General features: G+C 31.2%; 1 protein-coding gene across 3 annotated transcripts in view; it reads right to left on the bottom strand.

The window, feature by feature from the left end:
• Nucleotides 1-12,293: 12,293 nt before the first annotated feature.
• The window catches only part of LOC128999703 (neuroligin-1-like), a 231,835-nt gene continuing 217,827 nt past the window's right edge, over nucleotides 12,294-26,301 (bottom strand). For all 3 annotated transcript variants that reach the window (XM_054426339.1, XM_054426340.1, XM_054426341.1), the window contains 7 exons: nucleotides 22,056-22,214; nucleotides 20,081-20,269; nucleotides 18,888-19,567; nucleotides 18,139-18,290; nucleotides 16,157-16,254; nucleotides 14,070-14,216; nucleotides 12,294-13,535 (listed from right to left, as the gene is read on the bottom strand). In XM_054426339.1, the coding sequence (XP_054282314.1) occupies nucleotides 12,865-13,535; nucleotides 14,070-14,216; nucleotides 16,157-16,254; nucleotides 18,139-18,290; nucleotides 18,888-19,567; nucleotides 20,081-20,269; nucleotides 22,056-22,214 (2,096 nt within the window). In that variant the 3' untranslated portion in view covers nucleotides 12,294-12,864. The remainder of the gene's footprint in view (nucleotides 13,536-14,069; nucleotides 14,217-16,156; nucleotides 16,255-18,138; nucleotides 18,291-18,887; nucleotides 19,568-20,080; nucleotides 20,270-22,055; nucleotides 22,215-26,301) is intronic.

Genomic DNA, 26,301 nt, shown 5'->3' with positions numbered 1-26,301 from the left:
TTGTGATGTATTCACTCATACATTAGTCGCTTTTGAAAATCATTAAGGCTATGTAGATACCTATAATGATATTAAGGTACTAACAAGTGGAACACTAAGAGAAAATATATATTTGTTACTGTTTGGATTAAAAAATACTCGCCTAAATTATTAAGTTTTGTTAGTGTATTATTCTAGTAATATTCCAACATATTCATTTACCAATATCCATGGCAACTACAGTATATATCTCCATTTCATTTTTGTTTCCACAAAAAGAAAAGTTTAGTATAATGTATATTTTTATTTTTAAGATCACCTTTGGTTATCATATTATAGTTTTAGTGTTTCTTTATCTTTCCTCATTTCAGGATAAAACCTTTTTCAGCAGGGTGGCATTTTTTAAAATAGAAAGCAATACAAGTCTTGTTTGATTGTGTAGTCTGATTAGTTAATTTAATCCACTCCTCAACGAGCAATCTCCATTCTTATGTTAGAATAAATGCGACTATTTCACCACTAAGCAGTTTATAGTTATTAATATGAGAGCTTTATCGTTATTGTGCTATTTTTTGTTCTTATATACATGGACTTTTCTTTAACAAAATATAAGCAACGACTGAATAGCTCTAAGCATATTTTACATTATGAATTGTTTTTTATCAACCAGATGAATCAACTGCATTTAACGAACCACTTTCCCCCTTATACTTCTGATTCAAGGATGTGCTCCTTTATAGACATTTTAAAACTCTAATGTAAACAAATATTAATATTTAGCAAGAAGTAACAAACTAATCAGAAATTGTCTGTATTTCCATAGATTTCTGGAGTTTACTTATTTAATAAATCCTAAATCATATCCTAACCATGTTTTTATAACCAATGTAAAGTCAAACAATATCATAATCCAACACGATAAAAAATGTATTACGAAAGGAAGATATAAATAATTTATAAGGCGTTTCATATTCAGCCTCCTTTACTTACGTTGTCGCATTATATAGTCAAATCCCAACCAAACAAGTTATGCTTACAATCTGTGTAATGTAAGGAAAACAAATATGTTACCTGCTACCTTTCTCTAAAAGCTATTTGGTTATGGAATATATCTGTAGGCATGTGCTGTGTTTTACAAAATGAGCTTAAGCAGAGGAGCAAGATAACATAATTATTATTTACAAGAATTTTTCGCCTCTAATATAATAATAATAATAAATTATAGTAAAGTTAACTTGTAGCTTAAAAAAACTCTCAGAATTTTATTTATGCAACAAAAAAAAATAATATTTTACTATTTACGATGATAAAACTGTAAAGTGTTAAAAAATCAAATAAAATAAGTTACCAGCTTGTATTATAAGATGTATTTACATTAAATGTTTCCTTTTATACAGTTTTTAATGTATATGGCATTATATCAATATAACTAGTTTGACTTGTAATGGACTGTTTCAAATAAATTTAACTTTTCATTATTTACTAATTAAGCTAATTAAGTAGTATTAAGCTAATTCCATATCCTGATGTTTTCCGATTGAAAAATTTAGGTTAATATGTTCATTCAAAACCAAGTATGATATGTTACAAAGTTCTCATAATAATCAATTCAAGCAGGCTAATACATCATTGTAATATGCTGACAGGGTTACTAGGGCTTTAGATTATGCTAGCACATAATACATGTTAGGAAGCAGGCTGTATTGGTGGTATAGCGCAGAACTTTTTACCTGAGGTCCCTGGGTTCAAATACCGGTAATGACCAAGATATGTAAAATAATTGTAATGCCGCGACCCTTAGGTCTAACTTGGAGTAATGTATGAATCGGTTCCGGACTAGAACCAATGTCCCAGGATTTAAAGGTGTGGAAAAAAATAAATAAAAGAAAACTAGTTTACTACTTAATTGTCCCAACCTTAACTACATGTTCTAATTATATAGTTTAACTTATTATACGGCAAGTTATTATGGCCAAATGTTATCAATTGGATTACCTAAGGAAATTTCCAAGCAAATAATAAGTGGTAACCACTCCAAATCATTATGTTCTATATAACCTTTTATAGGCTAACGTTTTTGTGGCTTGTAAACTTATGGTTCTAAAGTAAATTTATGCTAAAATTATTATTTATTTCCCTTGATATTTACCTTTAAACTTAGGAAAAGAAGGCCATGACCGTTGATACGAACACTAAAGGTATAATTCATTTTCAAATAACGATAGTTCACAATACTTACTCCCATAATGATAAATATTTACGATTATTTTTAGAGAAAAAATAATTTCCAGATAAGTACGAAACATTAATCAATTTAATATTCGACAATTTTCCCTTCAGATTGCATTTACCTTTCGCACGTCATTATTTATTCAGGACTTGTCGGATATTGAGTTTAGATTTTTCATCCTGAACCGGAAACTAATATTAAACATGTCTGTCGGAAAGCCAATATCCGTTGCAGTCAGAATCATTGGGTGTGATACTCGCAATATTTGGTTAAAATTATTCTAATATTACAAGTAGTTTTCAAATTAAGTTCTTTGGCAGCACCCAAATTAATGTAATTTTAAGTTTGGTTCTAAGAAAAATATCGTTATGAGAACTTACTGGCAAAAAAACTGATTGTAAAATTAGTTTTCTGTCAATTACTGTAGTTTACACTGCATTTTGCTGTGCAGTGTACAATCAGGTAATTTCTTATTTTCACGCCGAAAGTTCGCAGAAACCACATTATTCAAGGTTGTAAGAATTTTGAACACCAATTTCCGAAATATATATTTAATAGGTGTTGTTAGGTTTGATATACAGTTTTCTTGTATTGAAACATATTGTTTATGATGCAAAATCAAATTATTTATTATCCTTAAACATCACAGTGGAAGTATTGAGGATATAAAAACTCAACTATAAATACTTTTAAACATTTTAAACAATATTGTATCATTAAGTCCTTCATTATTTTACATACAAAACTCAGTAACGATGTTACGATAAAGTTAATAGTATTTATAAAAAAAAACATGTTGTAACTATTGTAACTCAGAGAAGTTTGCCAAAAACGTCCTGTAAATAGGTTGCCTTAGGCTGTAGTGTCAATAAAGTAGGAACAAGTTCCAAGGGTTTTCTTATATCCCTTTAGCTGTGTTTGCGCTCCCATTGGTGGCTGGAAACATAATGTCGGAGAGCTTTACCTACATAGTGGAAACATAATGTATGTTCGTACAAAAATATTTACATTTTTTATCTTTATTTGATTACATTTGGAAAAAGCAGTAACATAATCAATTTAAAATGAAAAGTTTATTTATTCGTTTTTCTTCACATTTTGCTGTAATTTAAAATGCACTGTCCTACTTCAACGAAATATTATATCGCTAAATAGTATTTTGTATACGTCGTAATACTATGACATCCGATAATGGTTTTAATGCCAGTGGGTAATTATGGCACTAATTACTGTTTGGGACTATAGCATTGGCTAACATTAGGTTTCTGGATTATTTGTGTCATAGTGTCACCAGCATAGTTCCATCTACTGTGTAACGTTTGATACAGCTAAAAGTTAATTTTATTTTTCACCTTAGCTTTTATTACCCTATCTCAATATATAGATCCTGGATGGTTGTGAAATACTATTGACGATACTTTTCTCACTTTCTGGTAATACTTTTTCAGTTTTCCTAGTTCCGTACTTCTAATTTAGCAAAATTAGTTACAACGGTTTAGACATTATTTAGATGGAAAATAAAATCTAAAAAGTTGTCAAGATGACTTTGTAAACTTAATATATCCAAAGGATTATTTTTTTTAATATGAGCAGATCCGTACTTAATTTGGAAATAAAAAGAGTTTTAAGAAAATAAATTATTATAATTGAGTAGAACCTATGAAATTTAAGGTAATACATTTGGAAGGATAAGACAGTTGATATAAAACATGTAGAGAACCAAACATATTATGATGTTATACCCTCATAAAAAGTTCAACATAATATGATAAAATTAAATTTCATATCATAAAACTTTTTTTGTAAAAAAAAATATGTTTTAATAATGTAATGGTTTTCATACAGGGCCTGTAAGGTAAACCTCCAAAAAAAAAAAAAACACGTAAGTTGAAATTTGTATTTTACGGAATTCAACTTTATTTTATGAAAAAGAAAATTAATATGTTCTCTGCTACGTTAGCATTTTAGTATAATTTTTTTTTTTTTTTTTCTTTGTCCAAAATAAAGAGTAGAAACATTTTATTCAAACACAATATTTCACGTACAAAAATTAATATTTACGTATACTTTTAAAATATATGGTTAGATATTCTATAAAAATAAGGCCAGAAAAATAATACTTTAATTTCTACAATATCGTAGTGAAACTGAGCTAATGTTTTTACATCTTACGATTTAAAATGAACGTGCACTTTGATACTAAAATATTGTGTACTGTATAAATACTATATACTGTGTACTTAAACCTGGATTTGAATAGCTTCTGCGTTGAGTTTTTTCCTTTGGAGAATTTTAATGTATAAAATTATATCAAAGAAGAATACATTGGGGCGCAAATAATTTTATTCGGCCATATTACCTCTTTGATTTTTCATCTGTGATATTAAGCGCTCCGATTCCATATCCTGAGGTTATCGATCACAGGAAAAAGGACGAAACATATAACTCTCTCACAAGATATAGAATTTCACTTTGAAACGCATCCATTTGAACAATCTTAACAAAAAGACATATCCACTGGGATAAGACATATGTCTTCTACACAAAAATAATGAACTGAACAGCGTTTTTCTTGACAGAAGTATTATAATCATTGTATCTGTCTAAGATAGGTCTTAGACAAAGGGGTAAGGTCGTCTCAGTATGTTTTAGGTAAGTCTTCCTATATATTCGAACAAGTCAACCTGTATTATGTTTGGTAATAAAGTAATGAATAATGTTTATACACATTTCATATGCAGTTGTATTTTTTAAGGCCTGAATGTTTAACGAATCATGTAGTGCTTGGGCACAATATATTAAAAGGTATGCCTAATTTATTTATATTTTGCATGGTTCGCTGTTTGGACTGGCAATTTTGTATTGCTTTGTTTTTTTTCATATTTAGTTTTATTTTATTTTTTACTTCTTTGACGTAGCAGTCTGTGAAAACTTCTTGGTTTGGTAAAATCTTTGTATGTTTAAGCCTTTTATATAGCATGAAATTTAAATCGTAAATTATCCTAATCATTTTTGTTTAAACCTATCGCAATTCTTATTGCATTACCAATCTTTACTTCTCACTGTTCCCTAGAATACCTTTCAAAGCATTGATGTTTAAAGATGTTATGTTAAACATTTTCTTTTTTTTACGCATTGAGTTCTATTGACCTTTTAATTGTGATTCCCCCATAACTAATATAAACGTGGGGGTTTAGCTTTTAAACAAGATGCAGATCAAATTAAATAACTGTACATAATTCACAATGCATTAAACAGTAATATTGATTGCATCATAGCAACTTTAAGGGTGAAATACTAATTACATTTGTTGTATTTTTATAGCAAGTACACAGGGGACAGGAGAGTAAACTAAGTGCCTTAGCGTTACAAGTCCTTTGTGGACCTTTGTGTTTGTATGGACGTCTAGTGTTCAGCCAAACACAATTAGTTAGTGTCACAGTAAATTTGCCATCAAGTACTCCATCATTACAACGCACCACAACATCAAATTTCGGCGCAACAATGGTGACATATTTAAAATAATTTATTGCAAATGCCTAAGGGTGATAGGGCTATGCAATTGGGGAAGGCATCTATCTATACCCAGGCTACTGAAAAGCCTATCAACATCGCCCAAAGTTATATTAATGAAGCTTCTCATTAGATAAACCTACCCTATGTCAACGCCTAGCTAAAATTTAAATGAATTGTGTTACAAAAAAACTACATGACTAGTATCTTATTTATAATTGATAAATAATCTTTTTAACATCATTGAATATTTTTTTGAAAAAAAAAACTGAAAATGATTTTATTGTTTGTACAGTGACATAGGTCTTCATATACGGTTTCCAGGTTGTAAATGGCTGTATTATAATTAATTAGTAAAATATTGGTGAGTCGGTGGCTCAGAAGGTAGCGTCGCAGCCTTCAGGCCCAAGACAGCGATGTCGTGGGTTCGTATCCTGGTCACTGCCGAAAACATTTGATCAACAGTTCCCCTTTGTACTGTACCGGCTCACCCCTTGCTTTAATGGATTTGTTCCACGCAAGGGCAGTTAGTCTATGTGGACGGGCGAATGCAAGGTTAAAAGATGCTGCCAACCTCAAAAAAAAAATTAATAATAATAAGCACCGTTTGCAAATAAGCAAATAAAAATGTGTTTTTCAAATGATGACTAAATCCATTAATGATGTATAAATTAATTTGACATTATAAGCAACGTGAAAAATACTAGTAGGAGTAAAAAAATATTGTTTGAATTTATAATTAAAATTGAAGGATATTTTTAAGGTTTTATATAGTTTTTTACTTAACTTTGTCTTCGAAATGAAATATTCAGCAACAGAGAGGGATTTATCACCAAATACAGAAAAACGAATCTTGTTTGATTGTGTGGACTGATTAATTCTTTGCCGCCATCCCGCAATCAGATATCGTCTTTTCTATCTTTCTCTAAATGGTTTTTAGGTTTACAGATGTGTAACTATCAAGCATTGACTTTAGTTATTAGTACTAAATTTATTTAATAAACTAATTTCAACGCATATCATCATTTATTAATTTTAATTTCCCTACGTATGATACTCGCAGAAGAGGATGGGCATTTACTAGTAATTGAGTAGCCTAAATAGTAATAAGCAGGCAAAATTCGAACATGATTGATATAATAAAATATTCCTTATCCAAACACAGTTGTTGGTATGAAAACTACTTTCGTTCCTTAGAACTTTGTCAGGTCATTTAGTATGCAGCCTCATGATCAATGAATTAATAAATTGTGGTATTTAAAAAGATTGTTTGAAAGATTGTCTCAATCATAATAATCTTAACTTTCCATGTTTGTTAAGCGATTAAAATGTGATAAAAGTTTTTAAAACTTATTAAACTAAACAGGCTAGCCAGCACTGTCTTATCACAGCCACTGGCTAAATAAATTAAACGAATAATGTTGTTTCTTCTTCTCTCCAGGGCCACCTGTATTTCAGTTTTATTTGTTCTTCTTCTTTTATACTTCTTTGATTTGTAGCTAGTCAATGTATATATCAGATATAATATTTGACTGGAAAAAAGTCTGACTATTTAAAATGTGACACAGGTTGAGTTTTTTACCTTTGTAGATAGTGAATATTTCTTTAACATCAAGCTTAAAACTGTTTAGTAATACTTAAACTATTTCCATGTTCATATCAATAGATGTGGAGTTGTGTGAATTCTAAATTAAATGATCAGCATAACTTAAGTTTTCATATTAACAACAACTGTGGTTGGATAGGCCTAACAAGGGTCAAAATGAATAATAATAATATCAAAAATTATGTTTACTAACTACATAATAAATAGCTATGTATAAAACTTGCTCTTTATACTCGGGAACCAACTTTTCAGTGGAGTTTGCCAAAAAGTCCGGCAAATAGAGATTTCCTCTTGGCTGTTGTAGGGTCAATAAAGTAAGAACAAGCTTAAATGACGTTCTCATATTCCTTGTTGAAAGTAATGTTAAAACCCTTTCGATGCCAATAATGGTAAAATCTTATATATTGACTAATCCATTTTACATACTTCTTGAAAAGGTTGTCATTCATACATAATATTTAATTTTGGATTGGATGCTATAGTTTGCACTGATAATCTTTAGTGCCTCAATCCTTTGAACGTTTGCATCTTATCCTTGTTACTTCAAGACAAAAGGTAGGTTTGATGTATATAATTATGGAATAGTTAATAGTTCTTTCACAGATATTTTGTAGATACCTCGTTGATAAACTATAAAGCTTGGCCAAAGTTCCATAATATGTAAGCTCTCACAAATCAAACAAAACATTTATTCTAATAAAAGTAATTTAAAGAAATGCTTTGCCAAACTATTCACTTTGATCAGTTGGTCCATTTGCAAGTCAAAATCGGTCACTCCTATGACGTTCACAACAGGTGTAACTACATAGCATTGTAGAGCCGGACTTTGATGTACAAGTGTTGTATTGATGGAGTATTTGATGGCAAATTTACTGTGACACTAACTAATTGTGTTTGGCTGAACAGTGAACAGTGGACCCGGTTCAACACTAAGATACTTTGATGAATCGCTTCACTATGAGCATCATTCATTAAACGTGATAGCGCGCATTTAGTTAATTGTGTTTTCTGTCAACAAATAAATTTTCTTGATATGTATACTTAAGTCGTAGCTTTAGAGCTATGATTACTCATAAATGTATTTCCTTTAATTGATACAATGTAGGATAATTATTTTATGTTTGATGATTAGTTAAGTGATAACTTTAATAGATGGAAAATCTCTCGATTTTTTTACACAACGTATATTGTATTGATATAATCTTGGAAATCATAATAATAGTAGTATTCTAGTGTTATCTTATATTAGGCATTAGCATAACAATTAGATAATTTCTAACAATATCTTTCGGGTAATTCGGAATGAAAAAACGCAACCCTTATTGTTTCTTATTGTATGCCATAGAAAATATGTAAACTTTCAATTTGAACTTTTATTGCTTACCATGCAGATAACACTAAGTTTTGGTTGTTAAAATGACCAACTTTTTAAAATATTTAACTAATTCAGCTAAACAACTGTAAGAAAACGAAATATCGCGTTAGTAAGTGGTTTAATATAAAATGACATAAACGTTTCCGTCGGAATATTTCTGGAATAAAAGCAACATAGATTTTTACTAGTCATATTTTTAAGGTGTGCCTGTCCTTTACATGCAAGAGGATGTTTAACAAATTTGAAAAAAAATTTATATGCGATAGGAAATACCTAAATATTTAGTAATAAAGAATTAAAATAATTGGCAGATGAATTATTTAAAATTGAATCTAAGTTTGCTCTAAGTTTTTATGGAAAACCCCGTACTTCAACAACTAACATATTTAGGGCATACACTTTGTTCTTTCGTAATTTAATTTTGATAAATGGCTATAAATTATGTATTTAAAAGGACTTAACGCTCTTGAGAATAGCAGTGCATAAAATAAATCATTTCTTCTTGAATTACCATGTCCTTAAAAGAGAGGCAAGTGAGACATATTTCATTCAAGATTTTGATACATCGTATTGAACAGTATTTGTTGGGTGGATTAAAGAGTTAGCTTATTTCTTTAAATACTGAATATGATGTAACTTTGTAAATGAATACTAAGTCAGTACTATACTTAGTATAGTCAGTTTACTCCATTATAATATCTATACTATTATAAAATTGAAGTGGTCTCTGTCTGTCTGCCTGTCTGGGCGGCTGTGGCTCACGACTAAAATCCTAAACCTGTACAGCCAAAAGTAAGCACAAAGATGGTGCACATACCTAGGAACGTAATAGGCCTATTTACTTCCCTTAGTTCCTCTCGGGCTACGCCCCTTGGACGACTAGAGTTTTGAGGTGAAGTTTTCAAAAGTAAATATCAATAATGTGTCTCCATGGAATCATGAGAAAATTCACATTGTTTATCTTTGCGTTGACATTTCAAAGTAAACAAGCAGAACTTCCAAATGCTTCCTTTAACATTTTAGACAGATGATTAAAAAAATAAATATAATATTTGACTCAACTATGGTGGGTTTATTTATTCTAAATCTTTGTTACTGATTATTTATCTTAAATTATGTCTTTGAATATGAAAATTTAAAAGACTCTATAACCGTTGCTGTATCAACACAGGCTCTGCTTTTGATTTATTTAAGTGTCTAAGTAATGAAAATATTGTTATTGATATATTTTCATAATAAATCAAGTAATAATAAGTCAATAGTAGGACAATTACATGTAGGTAATTTTTTGTATAAACTTGGTGGCTTTTTATTTATGAATTGAAACTAACTTGACAAGTGTTTGGATTAGGTGGTATAGTACATCTTCCCATTGCGAAGCACGGGTACATCAGCTACTTTAGTATAAGAAAGATGTCATAAATCTATAAACATTTAGAAAAGTGTACTACTCAAAGTGGCAATTGTAACATTTGACAAAGTATCATATTAATTGTAACATGATACTTTTATGGATTACACATATACTGCTTATCAAATTTTATCGTGTCTCATTGTTTTGCTAGTTTGAAACTACAGCACATAAGGTATACACTTCAATCAATGAACATTGAGTCTCATCTTTGTATTATTGATTTCCGCTCCAAGTATTACCTGCTCTACATCTAAAAACATACCTTTTCAGATTTTGAAATAATATTACAATAGTAAGCATAATACCACGAGAATGCTTACATTTGAATTATATCCTTAATGCTGCAGAAGCGTTTTGGCAATGTATTATTTTGGTAGGTTGCCAAACTATTCCTTGAAAATTATCTATTGCAACCTCAGTATATCTCATTCCACAAACGTCCACCATTTTCCTTTATGCGGCTTTCTTCAACAAAAAGCACACATCGATGTAGATTTTTATTTTAAAGATTGTTTCAACATAAATAATTTAACAAAACATTGTTTTACTGACATTTTACCGTCATAACTAGTTTTAAAATCCTAGTTTTAGTATCAGCAAAAATAATAAGAACAAAGCAAAAATAATTAGTCATGGCTAACACATCCCTAATTCTGTCACACCGAAACAATATTTTATTCACTCTCAATAAAATACAACTAAATAATAAATGTGAGTAAAATATAAATAAAGGTATTGTAAAAAATAAAATATATATAATAAATATATTTTATACTACAACAGATGGCTCAGATGATATTTAGCTCACTACTTGTAAGCTTCTCCTTGACATATGTCAGATGCATGTGATACTCAAACAGCATAATGCCTTCTCGATCCTTGAGATCTTCGTGCTCCTTATTATAACAATTGGCGTCATCAGCTCACAACGATTATTGATTCAATTAAGTCAGCACCAGATTAATAATCTAATCCAATACTATTTCTTATCTTCGTCAACATGAGTCTTTTTTGCACTCTGAATCATGGTAATTCATGTTACCTGTCTGATTTTTTTTATATATTGCTTTTGATATTTATCATAAGCTGTTGTACCCGTGCTTTGCAACGGGAAGAGAACACGAAATAGAAACATTTTGATCTTTACATCTGTTGATAAAATAGTTACACATAAGCCTTTTAAAAACATAATTTAACCTTTGTGGCCTTTATAGGATAGATGTCATAAATGTAGAAAAAATAATATGTAGTACTGCACCCTGTTGGTAAACTTTGTAACTTTTTAATGCTATTAAATATCATAGAACCAACTTGTGTAGTTGAAACAGCTGACAAAATTCTTTTATTCCTTTTAAAATATGATTGCTCATAAGGTTAACATGGGAAACTCCAGAGCCACTAGGATTTTTGAGATAAGAATGCGTCTATATGTTAATCGGGAATGTGAGCTATCATCATACGAAATTTCAGCCCAATCCGACCAGTATTTTTCGCGTTTACTTGTCACAAATATACATCCATACATCCAAACTTTCTCATTTATAGTATTAGTAGGATAAATATCTTGTAATTTTTACTGTTATATGAGTTAATTGTTGTTTCAAGCCAGTATTCCTTCCGCCATTACTCTGTCACTCTATGTATGATTGTATTTTGAGTCATCTGTTTGAAATAAATTAATTAATAAGATAATTAAGTACGAATAACGTATGTTTTGATGCCTTTGTTATTTTTTTTTTTTTACTGTAAAGATATAACGTTGGATAATATTTGGCACGGAGTGTTCTATAATTGTAATAACCTCCATATAAAATAATGTAATATATTAAGTTATTGCCTTGTAAAGCTAAACCTTCTTGGCAAATGTTGAAATTTTACAAGTGTTGAAATAAAAATTTGTCGGATTTAATTTCAAGCTAAAGCTAAATCAGTTGATAAAATGCAGACGAAAAGCTAATAATTTGTAACTTTGTTCGCCAAACCTAGATTACTATTTTGTCATTATTACAAGAAAAGAAAGTAGTATCTTCGTCTCACTAAATATTATATATAATTTCAAACAACCGAAATAAATATTTAATGAAAACAAGTAAACCTAGTCCAAGCACAGAGTATAGGAAATATGAGCAAAAGTCACGACTTTTCATAAATATAGTTTTTTTATTAATACTGTTAAACCTTTATAACCAAGAAACTCCTGACATAAAACATAGTCGCAGCAGAAACGCCACATTATAAACGCATTTTCGTATTTCTCGTAAAATGAAAGTTTTGGCAATAGAGTTTTATAATCTCAACAAAAATTCATCATCAATTAATTAACAAACTTTGATTGTATGTTTACAATTTATAAAACAAACCAGTCATTTAAGTTTAAGTTTACAGTCAGTAATACATTTTTAACGTCTCAGAACTAAATGGAACGTGCGAACTGTAAATGTAAGCTATAAAATGAAACAAGTACAAATATACATTATTTACAACTTACAACTAGGGTAACATCGCAGGATCGAGTCCTGACTCACATATCGCACGCTCCGACGAGAATTTAGAAACATTCAAAACTCTAGCCTCCCATCACTTAAGATATGCCTAGATTTAGTAGTATCAATTCCTATGCACTGAGTTATTCCTAGAAATCGTCGAAGCGAATTTGCATAGTAACACGGATAAAATACTCCAATAATAACAATCGATAAGTAAAATTATAAACATCTTACAACCGAGTTAAACGATTCGTTACGGAGTCACACCGATATCTCCTGGATTTGAACACGTTTTTTCATAGTACTAGGAGTCTGTGGACACCCTTGTTGTCTAAGGATGCCGGACTGGTTACACAGGGGTGGTTGAGCTTTGGGTGGGGGAGGGGGTTCTGGGATACTTGGACTCGTCACTTCCGGGGGGTCGCAGTACAGAGGGGGGCAGTTGGACCCCCTCCGAGGCGGAGAGGACTTAAACTCTTGTAGAGGAAGGTCCACCATCGTGCTGGATGACGTCATCTCCACCAGAGCGTGTTTTCCCTCTACATCCCCTGAACTGCTCGAACAACTGTTCACTTCCTGTTCCTCCTTCTTCTTCTTCTTCTTCTCCTGGGAGGACCGATCCCGCTGGTGGTATATGCCAGCGAATATGAGCACGTTGAGCAGCAGCAAGAAGCAGCCTACTGCGATGGTTACAGTAAGTGCAGTCGTGTAGCTCTGATAATGACTGGACGCTAGTTTCCTCAACAGGTTGTTGTTGTTAGGTCGAGACTCCAGGGTTGTTGCTGTCGTGGTGTTGGGCGGACACTCTGTTGTTTGGTCTGACCTCCGTGTTGTTGAGGTAGTTTTTGTGGTCACCACTTGCGGCGCTGACGTAGTCGAGGTTGTTGTTGTGGGAAGACTCGGCCTTTGTAGTGTCTGAGGTCTCACAGATCCTGTAACAGTTTATTTTGTTGATTTATCGGTTAATAATACAGAACATTTATTATAAGGTTTATTTTTTACTGTCGAAGATCAAGAAATTTTTTTTGGAGGGGGGGGGGGTTAAAAACAAGAATATTTTAGATAACCAAATACTGTTTATGATCAATATTTTACATCACTCTTGAGATTACATAGTGAGAAACTATATATAAAAACTTCCAAAACAAATACATTTTTACATTTTGTATTTGTCAAACAAATTATTGAACGTTAAAACTTTAAACATTGTTTATAATTAATTTTGAATATTTTGTTTGATGTTTATCATAAATTTATGTCTGAAAAAAAAAAAAATGCTGACTAAAAATTATTTCACCCAAACAAACACTCAGCGTCCGATACTAATTATTATGAAAACATTGGATCAATATATTTTTTTGGCACTCTATATTTTATCAGTGCATGAGTATCTGTGCATAATTTAATGTATTGTTGTATATATTTCAACACTTAAACGCAATATTCGTCAATGATATTATACTGACCGTCGTAGTACTGCGCGCCTTCCTCCTGGAAGTGATGATGTCTCATACTTAGCTCCTCTAGACCAGGCTGATGCAACTGAGGGATTAGGTTGAGCCACAACGACATTTTGTGACCCCTGTAGTGGCTTCGGACCGTCGTTTTGTTGCCTGCAACACCACGGGAAAACATTATGGAATAGTAGTTTACGCAACGATTGCGTAAAGATAGTTTTTAAGACACGAGTAGAAAATTTAATGTACGAGCTATGGCGAGTGCCTTTAAAACTTCTACGAGTGTATTAAAACGCAAGAGGGGTTATGTTTTCGTTTATAACCTTAAACCATAGATAAAACATACTCCCCCAAATAGATTTCTCATCCTTATGCAACAGCTGAAGACAATTTTATTGTTAGTTCTGTACGGTTTATGTAGAGGTTGTGTTTTGTTTACAATTTGTTTCCAGTTATTACAGTAATTTAAAACCTTGTTTAACCAAATAATACGATCTAATCATAAACAATAACTAGTCTCCTAGTTATATAACCAAACAGTAAAGCAAAAATCAAGAAATTAACCCTAAAATAATAGAAACAAAATGTTGTCGACACTAGCACCCAGTGTCACCGTACATGAACTAGACATGAAAAACGTGCTTCAAAATTTACAAAGGGATGACAAGCTTAAACCCAATCGCTGAACATCATGTCCGTTACTCGTGTTGAGAGAAAAACAACAACAATAAGGTTAGGTAAATAAACATTGCTGGAAGTGAATCTATTTAATTCTAAAACTGAACAGGAAAAACTAGTTTAGGGTCGTAGGTAAATATCTTAAATAAATAGTCTTTATACAATTGATAAAATAAAAAAGGAAAATTGCACCAAATAGTGTATGGATGTAACAATCCATCGTACTAAACTAATGTTGATAATAATATGAATTAAATACTGCTAAAATGTCTGCTTGAGATTCTAACAATCCGTATACAGCAAACCTAACGAATTCCTGGCTTTCTAAACCTATGTTTGTAAAAGAATATCTTTGTTCGTTTAAATTCTCGTTTGATTGTGATTTTTAGGAGATTGCAACAATACTCTTACATATAGTCTGGATTATTATCTTATGCTGTTTAATAGATATAATTACACCCTCATCACGTAAAGGTTCATGTTTTACTATTTCATTTTATACTATTATATAGCTTCCGATTTCATACTGTGAGATCAAGTTCGTTAAAAATGTTCAATTAAACTGGATATTGTTCTTGATGGATGGTTATGATTTGCTCACGAGAAATGGGGATACAAAAACATTACACAACGTTTTTGCATTACACAAATTTGTTAATAATACATAACAAGTGGTTTATTAATTAAAGTATAAAACTATTGTACCTAGATAGTTAACATAAATTGGAAACATCCATAAATGTAATCGGTACTTAAATCCCCACCCCTACCATAAATAATGAAAAAATCATACAAATTCAATATAAATTATAACTGAATCCTTATATAAATTCAAAAATACCCATGAACCTTTAAAAAATACAAGTCACATCCCCATAAACCATATACTTAAAATGTTCGTCATGACGAGAAACCTTGTGCAACACTATCCATTATTTAATAAATTGCCCTATAAGGTCATAATTCTAAAGGGATCTTTCCATATACCTAATGTTAAAAAATGCCTCAGCTGTTCTTTTTTGTTATTCTATTTTGTTTTTTTTTTTAGCTTAACTTACCCAATCAATAGTTGTACAGTATTAATACTTATTGAAGTGAAACCCGTGGGTAACAGCTAGATTATGTAAACCATAATAAGTCATTCAACTCAACTTTTAATTATCTTGAAAACATAATCAATAGTCAACATGGCCCAAATTTATAACTTGAGATAATTAAAAATACTAAAACTACCTAGATTTGCTATATAATTGAATACGTGTTCCCAATAGGCAGTAGACTCTAACTACCATGGCGAACGTGCACAAGTTTTAATAATGTTTAACTAGGACCCTCTGGGGATTGGTAAACAAAGTTGTGATCGAAACTTGTGAATGACGTGATAAACATTCCTAGCTCGTAGCTCGACGTTGGCTTACCTAACTCCAGATAAAGTTGATTGATTGAGTCATATGAGTCCCAGAATGGAGTGTCCTCTTCAACGCGTTTGCTGTTGCTATCCGCGCCGTTTGGATCACTGAAACGAATGACAATATTTAACCACCGGGTAAAATATACAGGGTGCTCCGTAAGTAAACATCCAAACTCCAGGAAATGGTTCCATGGGTCAAAATAAAGGGAAATGCAAAGACATTTTTTTTTTTATCGCTTAGTTAACCAGATATCCACCATATTGTTTTTTAATTTAACATTTTTAACTTTACAGTTTTTCAACTGACCATTATGAAACTTGGTACGTATGTTAAAATAAAAGAGACCCGTGTAAGAAAAAAATCTTAAATTCATGTTAAGATTTCAAAATAGCAGCCGTTTAGATTTTTTTACTGAAATGACTTAGAAATGGCTGATTTTATAAAATGATGTCAGGAACACTTTTATTTAGAATTTTTATGCCCCATCAAACGATACAAAGTTCAAAAAGATGAAATTAAAAATAGCTGTAATATTAAGATTTTTTTATTGTAAAATGGGGTAAAAAAGACTAACCTAGTCAAGTTTGCCATATTTTACAAATAAAAATCTTAATATTTCAGCTATTCCTCATTTGTTCTTTTTGGACTTGGTATCTTTGGATAGGAAATTAGAAATGCCAAATAAAAGTGTTCAAGACATGGTTTCATAAAATCAGCCATGCCTTTGTAATATATATTTTTAAAGAGTTTAAATGGCCGCCATTTTAGAATCTTAAGACGAATAAAGTAGGATTATTTTTTCTAACATGGGTCTCTTCTATCTTAACGTACATTATATGTTTAATAATGGTCAGTTGACTATGTCAAAATGGTGGATATCTGGTGAACTAAGCCATTTTGAAAAAAAAATTAATCTAGATTTTCTCTTTATAAAAAAAAAAAATGTTGTGTTTGAGTTCAGATGCACATTTATGTTAGCATGTCATTGAAAGAAATCCATCCGATTGTGTAAATTATAATTTAAATGTGTATATATATATAATCATGGACAAACCACATGGCTCCGCTCGTAAACAGCATATGGTTTAATCCTAAATTAAGTGAAACACATACTTCAATTGATTATGGTTAAAATGACACAGACTGAATTAAAGTCTTAAAACCTTTTAAGTTAGCATTCTCTATCATCTTCCTAGTGTGTTATAACAATTTGAGAGATAATTTTAGAAGACAATTGTTATATTTTAATAAAAAATCAATAACAATTTAGTATTTCTGAGACGATAACTATTTATTAATGTTATAAAACACCAAGAACTAAAAAAATAGCTCTAATTCCTGAATTTTACCGTTAACTTGAGTTCAGTTAAGATTAACCATACCAGTATTAGTTGTGTTTAGTAATCTATTACGTGAAAACTTAAGTACTGTGTTTTAAAGTACTCTAAGGCTGTTCTTTTTCAAACTTAATATTCAAGTGCTTTTAAATACTCACATTGACTAATCATATAACCTATGTTATTAACTGTTTTGTAATAACAATTATTTGATATTTACATGTTTAAAATGTATGTCACTTAACACTTTCAATTTACTTCTATTTCAAATTGTAATAACAACAGAGAAAAATATAAAAAAAAAACTTTTACTATCCTCAAATATCTCATTATTTAGCAATTTTAAAAATTTTAAAACGTTAGATCAATGTTTATTATTATTGTAACACTGTTTTGGTCCAATATGGTTTAATGTAATATTTGGACTGATCTATACAGGAGAGAAACAATTTAGTTGGCAATGTGAGCGTGCAAGTTCGATAGCTTTGTGAGGTGATCTAACGAAATCAATCAAAGCATTTACTTGAGCTTTTTTTATTTACTTTGTTATTTTTGATTTTGAAACAGTCTTGGATCTAAAATATATCTGGTTCACCATTACAGAAGTTTTTAACACTCCACAATTGCTAAATTATTGTAGTTTTTCCTTACCCTCTTCTTACAAAATTTGAAAGATAATGGATGAGCTTTTTGGAGATGGCACCGTCTTCACTGGAATAGTTGTGAGGGAAAAACGGTTGGCCACCAACCAGAGGCAGTCCGAGTACATAAGGCACATCTTCACCCCTCACACTACCCGTTCTCTGTCAACAACAACACAAAAATTAAGTACCTTTGTTGTTACTGTTGTTTGGTTTTATTCTTTTCCTGTATAAATACACACATAAACGAAGGATGACCTTACAGAAAGCACATTTGACATGTTAAAATCACTTACAACAACTAACTACATTCTAATAATTACTTATCTATTGCTGACATTGCTCAATGAATTTAGTAAAAAAGCAGAAGATAAAGTTAAACTATTTTAGTTTAACTTATAACTTACATTTATTCATAATACATTTATTTCCGTTGAGTCTTTAACAAAAAGCTTAGATGTACATTTACTATGTATTTTAGTAATAAGCTCATTTCATTTTTATGTTAGCCTCCAGTTACGTTGAATATAATTGGTGAAAGAAACTAATAAGGTAATCCAAATTGTAGCTAATGCCACTAGTTGAACAAGTTTACAGTTAAAACTAGTTGCGACACAATCAACAACTTGTATTACATCGAAACAGGTATTTACACCAATTCTTATTAGAATCTCTATTTAGAGGTTATTTTTTTCCAAAAAAATATTTTATATTTTTAGTTGTAATTAAGTGTTGCCCCATTTAACATTTTCAGCCTACCTGTGGAAAGTCGGTGAGCGAGGACTGGTGTCTGAAGTGTAGAAAGAACGTCTTTCCACCCCTCACAGTATGTAGATACCCTAGTCGTATCACAGGGGCCGCCGTGTGTCCATCACTCAACACCTCTAGTGTTGCGTCTCTCACACTCAACGGGTTCCCGCTCGCCCTCTCCCAGTCTGTATACTCATTTTTTAAAGTAGAAAAAATTTCGTTAAGGTGAAAAAAGTAAGCGTTTCTCACATAAGTCCTTAATATTCTGTCGCGCCTGGTCTCGTTAAAACCGAACTCCAAGTCCTGCGCGCTTAAGTCTAGGTAGGACTCTGTCGTTGTAAGCCCAAACAGGAGTTCCCTATCGGGGAAGTCTGCGAGTTCAAATCCACTACCACGTTTCTCCACACTCAAATCCGACAGAGCCGCACCTCCAACTGTAGGGCCGTTGACGAGCACTGCACCGTCCACAAAGGGGGCGAAGCCCGGTAGGAACCTGGGCGGGTCGACCCTGACCGCCAGTAGCTCTTGGAGGGTCTTGGTCCTCAAGCACGGCGCTAGGTCGTCTTCTACCAGGTCCCCGTGGCAACCCGTCTGTTCTGCCACCTTCCTCTTGACGGCCAGAGGCTCCCGTTGTAACGCCCAAGGAGACATGCCGGACCCGCTAAACAGCACTACCCTGTGTAGTAGTTCTGGAACGGAGAAACCAGGGACGTGATTTTTTTTCGTATAGTAGAATATTAAAGTAAAATTGACTGCATAAAAACAATTTAAGCCTAACCAAATTTTGAAGATTTTTATTTATTTTTGTAACATTCATTTACGCTATTTTTTGGGTTGATAACAATTTTTCGCACAGTTTTGTTGTTGAATCCTGAATTTTGTTGTATATTCTATCATTGGAAAATAATTCATAAACTTTTACATGCTCAAGTGTACTTCATACACATTTGTTTTATCATTACCAACACAAACTACTTTAAAGAGATAATTAATTGCCATCACCACATTATGGACACTTAAATAACCCCTCGCATTACCACAGATAAAAGGTTATTAAAGGATTACTGAACGCCTAAACTAAAAAAATATTGGTCTGCTGTCAAACACTTTACTTAATTACAGTATAGGCTACATTAGTTACAATAGGAGGTAAGGTGAATCAAAAATACATAGTGAATTGAACATATAGTTAGTTCACTTACCTTTGGCAACTGGTGACACTGCTATGTAGTTAGCCAATGCCGCTCCAGTACCATGGCCCATAACAGTAATACTTTCAGGATCTCCCCCGAAGGATGGCAGGTTCTCCCTCAGCCAATGAAGCCCCGCCACCAAATCCATCAGTCCAAAGTTTCCTTGTGCACTACCTCTTGATCCGGTCTTCAGAAATCCTTTGAAATATATAGATTTGTGTCAAATGCATGTATACAGATACAGATTCTTAAATTTAATATTCGGTTTTATTAGAATATAAAGGAAAGGGAAAAAGAACCCTTTAATAAGCGTTGCTTTGCTAAAACACCCATCCATAAAATTAAGTATAATTATCCATATCCATATAATTAAGTATAGCACAATGATTTTTCTTCATACCATCAACTTACTTACTCAATATTTTTCCTAAAAGGAAATTGATATGCAAGCTTTTAACTCATGAAGAAAATTCTGTTCTAAAATGGGCTCTTAAGGTTCTTGTTTGTTTCGCTTGGTTAAAAAAAATGCAAAATATATTTCAATTGAGGTTGCAGACACTACTACATGAGGTATTCTAATTACTTGGTATACTTTCCGTTTATTAATTTGTAATTATGTTTGAGAGGTTATCTTATCCTGCTGATCTCTTATGAATTTATATTGAGTACGCTTTATAATATTCATAGAAAGTTCATGATAACGTAGTATTTATTGTAACTACCTAGTCCAATCATCAATATTTTTATATATTTGTTAATATTGCTGGTCAATATTTCATATTTTAATCTGAAACGTGTATCATGGTCTTTTTAATTAAATGTATAGTGCTGAATTTACATTAAGCTTGGTAATAAAATGCTATGGGTTTTGAATTAATAGTCACACAATAAATTATTTAAAACCTAATAAACAAACTATTTCATACAAATATATATTAATAATGTAAAATTAGATTATAGAAATGCCAATTAGGTTGATGAAATGACTAGCTGTTATGATCGTAAATGGATTACTGAATGAATTCTTGGGAAACTGTATTAGTTGATTAATTTCCGATTTCATGCATTATAGGTTTTATTTTATGTATTATTACATGGCATACATTTCTATATAACTCACTTACAGCACTCAACTATTTCATATTTGATGTTTTAATATTCTATTAAGTTTAGTTCAAAATTTGTCATATGTTACTTATTTTATTGAACATTTCAGATATGATAATTATAGCCATATCTGAAATGTTTATAGGAAGGAAAACCTATTTTAACTTTAAAATATTTAATCTTAAACATTTCCATAGTATTGAAACTATAAAATATATTTTTATAGTAGAAACCAAAACTACAGTACTTTATATTCTATCCTAAATTTCTGTGAGCTATGCAAACCCAGCATTTTCTATTTTGAAATGTTGATTAGTATAAAAAGAGGAGTGCTGTATGAAGAATTGTATTTTTTTTTATGAAAGCACTATGCAATTAACCTTTCATCTCCTCTACTTGTGATAACGTTTAAATACCACTGACAGCTGATTTTAATACCAGGTGTCTTATTTCATGAAATATTATATTAGGTCTTATGCTTATACATAATATATTGAAAACTACGTTTAAGCGTTATTGTAATGCTGTTTTACTGACACAAAGGTAATTAATAGTTAACTTATAACATCGGTATACTTTAATTCAATATGTACATTATACTCTTCAGGATGTCACACACATTTGTCACTAGATATCTTTTACTTATTTTGGTAAGCGTTACACCCTCATACTTACTTATGGTTGTCGATACTATAATAAGAGTATCGTCTCCCTTTTGGACAGCATCTCAATTAATTGTACAACCAATCTCCATCATACGACATTTATTTAATTTCGATCAGGATAAAAATATAATAAGCTGCAAAGGAAGTAGGCTTTGACCTACAAATCGACTGACTTATGACCCTGTACTAATACATGTATTTACTGTGTATACCTAGTATCCCTAGCCTGTAGTTGATGGTGACTACGATGATATGACCGTAGCTGGCTAGGACACTGCCGTCGTATGGGTTACCAGAGTTCCACTCAAAGCTCTCCCCGTGAATGTATAGAAGAGTGGGCAGAGGGCCTTGGTGATGGTCACTGACTACCCCTGAAAAAAACTAAAAGTTTAGAGACTCTTAACCCTTTATCTTCAAACAAAATATAAATAAATGTTCTTGTGGAATGTAGAGGACTATCATTGACCATACACAGAGAAGATCCCTCATCCAATGTACAAATTTGAAGACAAATTTGCTAAAACAATATTTAACAAAACGTTTTTTTCATGCTAGGTGGTAAAGATTAATACAGTGTTTTTATACTACTTGACATGTTTACAATGAATTGACACATTACAATTGTTACAATGAATAGGTGTAATATGTTTTTAATTGAAAAATGTAAACGAAATCGGAGGGAAAATGTGTTGGACTATTGTCCCATGTAAACATAATATATATTTGTTAATATATTGTCTTCAGTCATTCCAAAGAGATTGTGATGTAAACAGAAGGAAACACTTGTGATAATTAAAATCCTCTCATATTTGCCAAAAATCAATATTACACCTGATATTGCTTAATTTTATTTATTTATAACTATTAGATACGAAAAAAACCTTCTATAATGTAAAATTGTAGACAATTTGTATACGTAATTGTTAACTTCTTAGTTTGTATAGTAAAACCCAGTAGCTTTTAGGTTTAAGTACAACCATTGACTATTAGATACAGAAGTTGTATTGATAGTCAAAGGTATAATGGAAACTTGTAGATAAAATATACTACTCAACCCATAAGTTAGTATATATATTGATAATACGATACATTTATCAAGTGATTATTCTAATTATTAAATTTGTAAATTTATTTATTTAGTTTTATTTTATTAAGTATGAAACTAACTAGAAAACTATTCAATAATCTTACATCATAACAAAGGGAGAAATGAGATATATGAGTAATCTAATAACATTTAATTGATGAATTTAATACTGTTATAAACTCTGCATAACGGTGACAAGTCTAATTAAAACTTTGCACTAATATGAAAATGAACAGTCGGAAATCAGAGAAGCTGTTATGTGTTTCGCAACTTAAGCTCCTTAACTGTATGACAATGAAGGTGTTTCATTACTTTGCCATTAAAGAGATTTATTTATATTTAGTTAATAAGATGATCTTTCAGTTAACATTTAAATATGTATTATGTGGGAATACAATTAATCATAGGGGTAAATATTTTTTGCATGGTAAATAAATGAGCTATGTATTCATTAGATATAAAAAGGCTTTAAATTACAAAGGAATACTGGGGATATATAGACTGGAGAAAAAAAGCAGAAATACTGGTTTACGAAAAATTATACATAAAAATGAACTACAAAAAATTATACGTATAAGATTAAGAAGCAAAAATTACTAAAATTGTATTCCAAAATCAACGTTCATGTTTTTGCCTAAATATAAGTTCGTAGAGGGGGGGGGGGGATTATGATCCAGTTACGAGAAAGATGAACAGCTTGAAATATTTGATTCCAGGTTCAACCAATTTCGTACCTATTTTTATCAATCAAGCCAAACGATTAGTATTATAAATTTTGAATAAAATTTAGATAATATTATGTTGAATCTCCTCGGACTTCGGTGCAGGAAGGTCCAATTCCTGGCACATCCACAAAAACTTTATTTTCACGTTGAACTTTTTAACTTGCGTAAAAAAAGTGCAACGAGATCATTTCAATACTGTATCGTAGATATTTTAATACTCAAAAATGGTATATTCACAGAGAAAGTTTTTACCACAAAGAATCATTTGTCAAGCAAGATATAAGTGTAATTAAAAATTGCATTATTGGTCAATGCCGTCGTGTTTAAAAGTTTTCCAACTAATATACACAACATTTACATAGGTAGACTAGCAGATAAAGTCGAACAAATATAAAATAACAAAACAATATACCGCAGTAAGTACAATATTAGTTCATAAAAGTTAATACACATACTCCACTTTGATACCTCAACTGTGAATGCATTTCTTGTGTAACATTATATTTGTATGGATCACTTTAATCTAAACATTACACATCTAATTAACTTCTACATATGCAATATCATACGATCGTATTCTATCCTGGGCTTAAACCTACCTACTTAAAAATAAGAGAAGATTTTAGTAAAACCAATTTTAACCAACAATTGGATAAAGTCTTGGCAAATTACTTTAGATAGTTCTATTTCCTACAGTTAAACTTTAAATTGACAATCAAAGTTTCTCGTCTACGTGATTCAGGAGGTAGTGGTACGGCAACCTCACTTCCGCACTGCTTGCAGCCAAACAAAACACTGCAATGCACTACGGAATTGAAGCCGTCGAACCGGAAGTCCCTGTAGCATTTCCGGTGTTGCTCTGCTGATACGGATGTCCTTGTATCACTTCCTGTACAGCTGGGCGTGACGTCACGTTCTTGGAGACGGAAAGCCAATAATTATTTTACATTCATCTTCAATATCGTTGATCACTAACATACAATTGTAAAAAAAAACAAGATTGTTCATTCGAATTTATGTCATTAACTTATAGGCATGTCTTTTTTCTAGTACATGTACACGTTGTTCTAAATCAATTCATAAGATTATTGAAGTTTATGTATGTTTAAAAAGATTTTTTCCTGAATTAGTTTTTTAACAAGTAATTAATTTTAGCCTTCTCCAACCTTAGCTTTTGCTCTTTTAATGTGTGTTGAGCTTAACTTTAAATATGACTGTTTTCGTTGTCGATTAATCAACCTGGTAAAAAAGGTATAAAATAGAGATTTTTAGTCACTTGCACATTCTATGACTGGTTCTCACAACTACGTTCTTTTTTAATGAAAAATTGGCTACAGCTGGTTTATATAGATGGGAAGTCTACTTCAGTACCTACCCAATAGTCAATGATACGAATTAATATTACATGTCTTATTACTGTTCTATAATCGTAATTTAAACATTGGGCTACTTATGTGATATGCAACAAGTATCGAATTCTAAACTATAGAGAAAACAAATCCCATTAAGCACACTCTTACGTTTGGAGTATATTTAAAATGTGGCAATTAAATCTTCTAGATTCTAATGCCACATTGCTATTGAACGTTAGGAAATCCTTCTATAAATAACTGAACCTTTTCTGCTTCTTTTTTTAATTGAAATTACTTACGTATCTGATATTTCATTTTAAACGGTGCTACGTTAAACTTATGACAATAGTTTTTTTTTTCATGCAAAATAAAATTATTCACATTGTTTTGACGATCGTTGAAGAAATTTGTTTAATTTCACAATAATGTAAAACCAATATTAAGGGTATAATTCACTTATTTAAAAAAATATGATATAATAATAAAGATGTAAAGTTGTATAACTAATAACCAAACAATATGTTTTTGTAGCAGATTTAAAGTTGGCCCTAATTATGTTTAATATGTTTTTGTCTTATCCGGTTGCAGATGCAAAAATACACTTCTACCAACATAGATTTGCAAACACGATATGAATGTATTACTTCCAATGTAAGAGGTTATGGAATAAGACTTTACTTGGAGATGGCGTTTTGTAGGGTTGGGTGGTAGCACTGCGGTAGGAATAGAGGCTTGTCAAGGGCTGAGTTTTGGCTGGTGGCCAAAATTGAGGGCTCTACAGTGCCAAACTCCTGCAGAATCTCACAATACATTCTAAACTGTTGGTAACATGTACTTCTCCCTTGTGATTATAGCGTTAGTTTGCTTTGGTAAGGTTGAAACTAATTTCCACCAAACAAATATGTGGTAAATTTATTGATTTGACATTACCAGATTATTATTATTTTTTTTTTTATTATTTACATGCTTCAGTACAGCTTACACTATTTAAATTGAAGCAAAACTATATATCTTATTCCATGAAAAAGTATGATTAGTTTTAATTTAAATACTAGATCATTTAAGTTCTGTCTATTAGCTACTATTTGATTTAGTTATTTCACACTCTTGATAAGATAGCAAAGGAATTCAGTTGTAACTATATTAACGTTGTTTTTAAAAAAGCGATTCGTCCCTAAAGTTTAAAACATACTAAAAATAATTCAAGAGCTATTTTGTTACATACTTGAAGTATAAATTACATAGAAACATATAAATTTAATTTGTTAAGAAGTTTTGACACCTTCATATAACA

The sequence above is a fragment of the Macrosteles quadrilineatus genome, unplaced genomic scaffold, assembly GCF_028750875.1.
Source record: "Macrosteles quadrilineatus isolate MER2022 unplaced genomic scaffold, UCM_ALF_1.0 Scaffold_8__2_contigs__length_117827958, whole genome shotgun sequence".
NCBI lineage: Eukaryota > Metazoa > Arthropoda > Insecta > Hemiptera > Cicadellidae > Macrosteles > Macrosteles quadrilineatus.
This window is presented reverse-complemented; position numbering and strand designations above follow the sequence as displayed.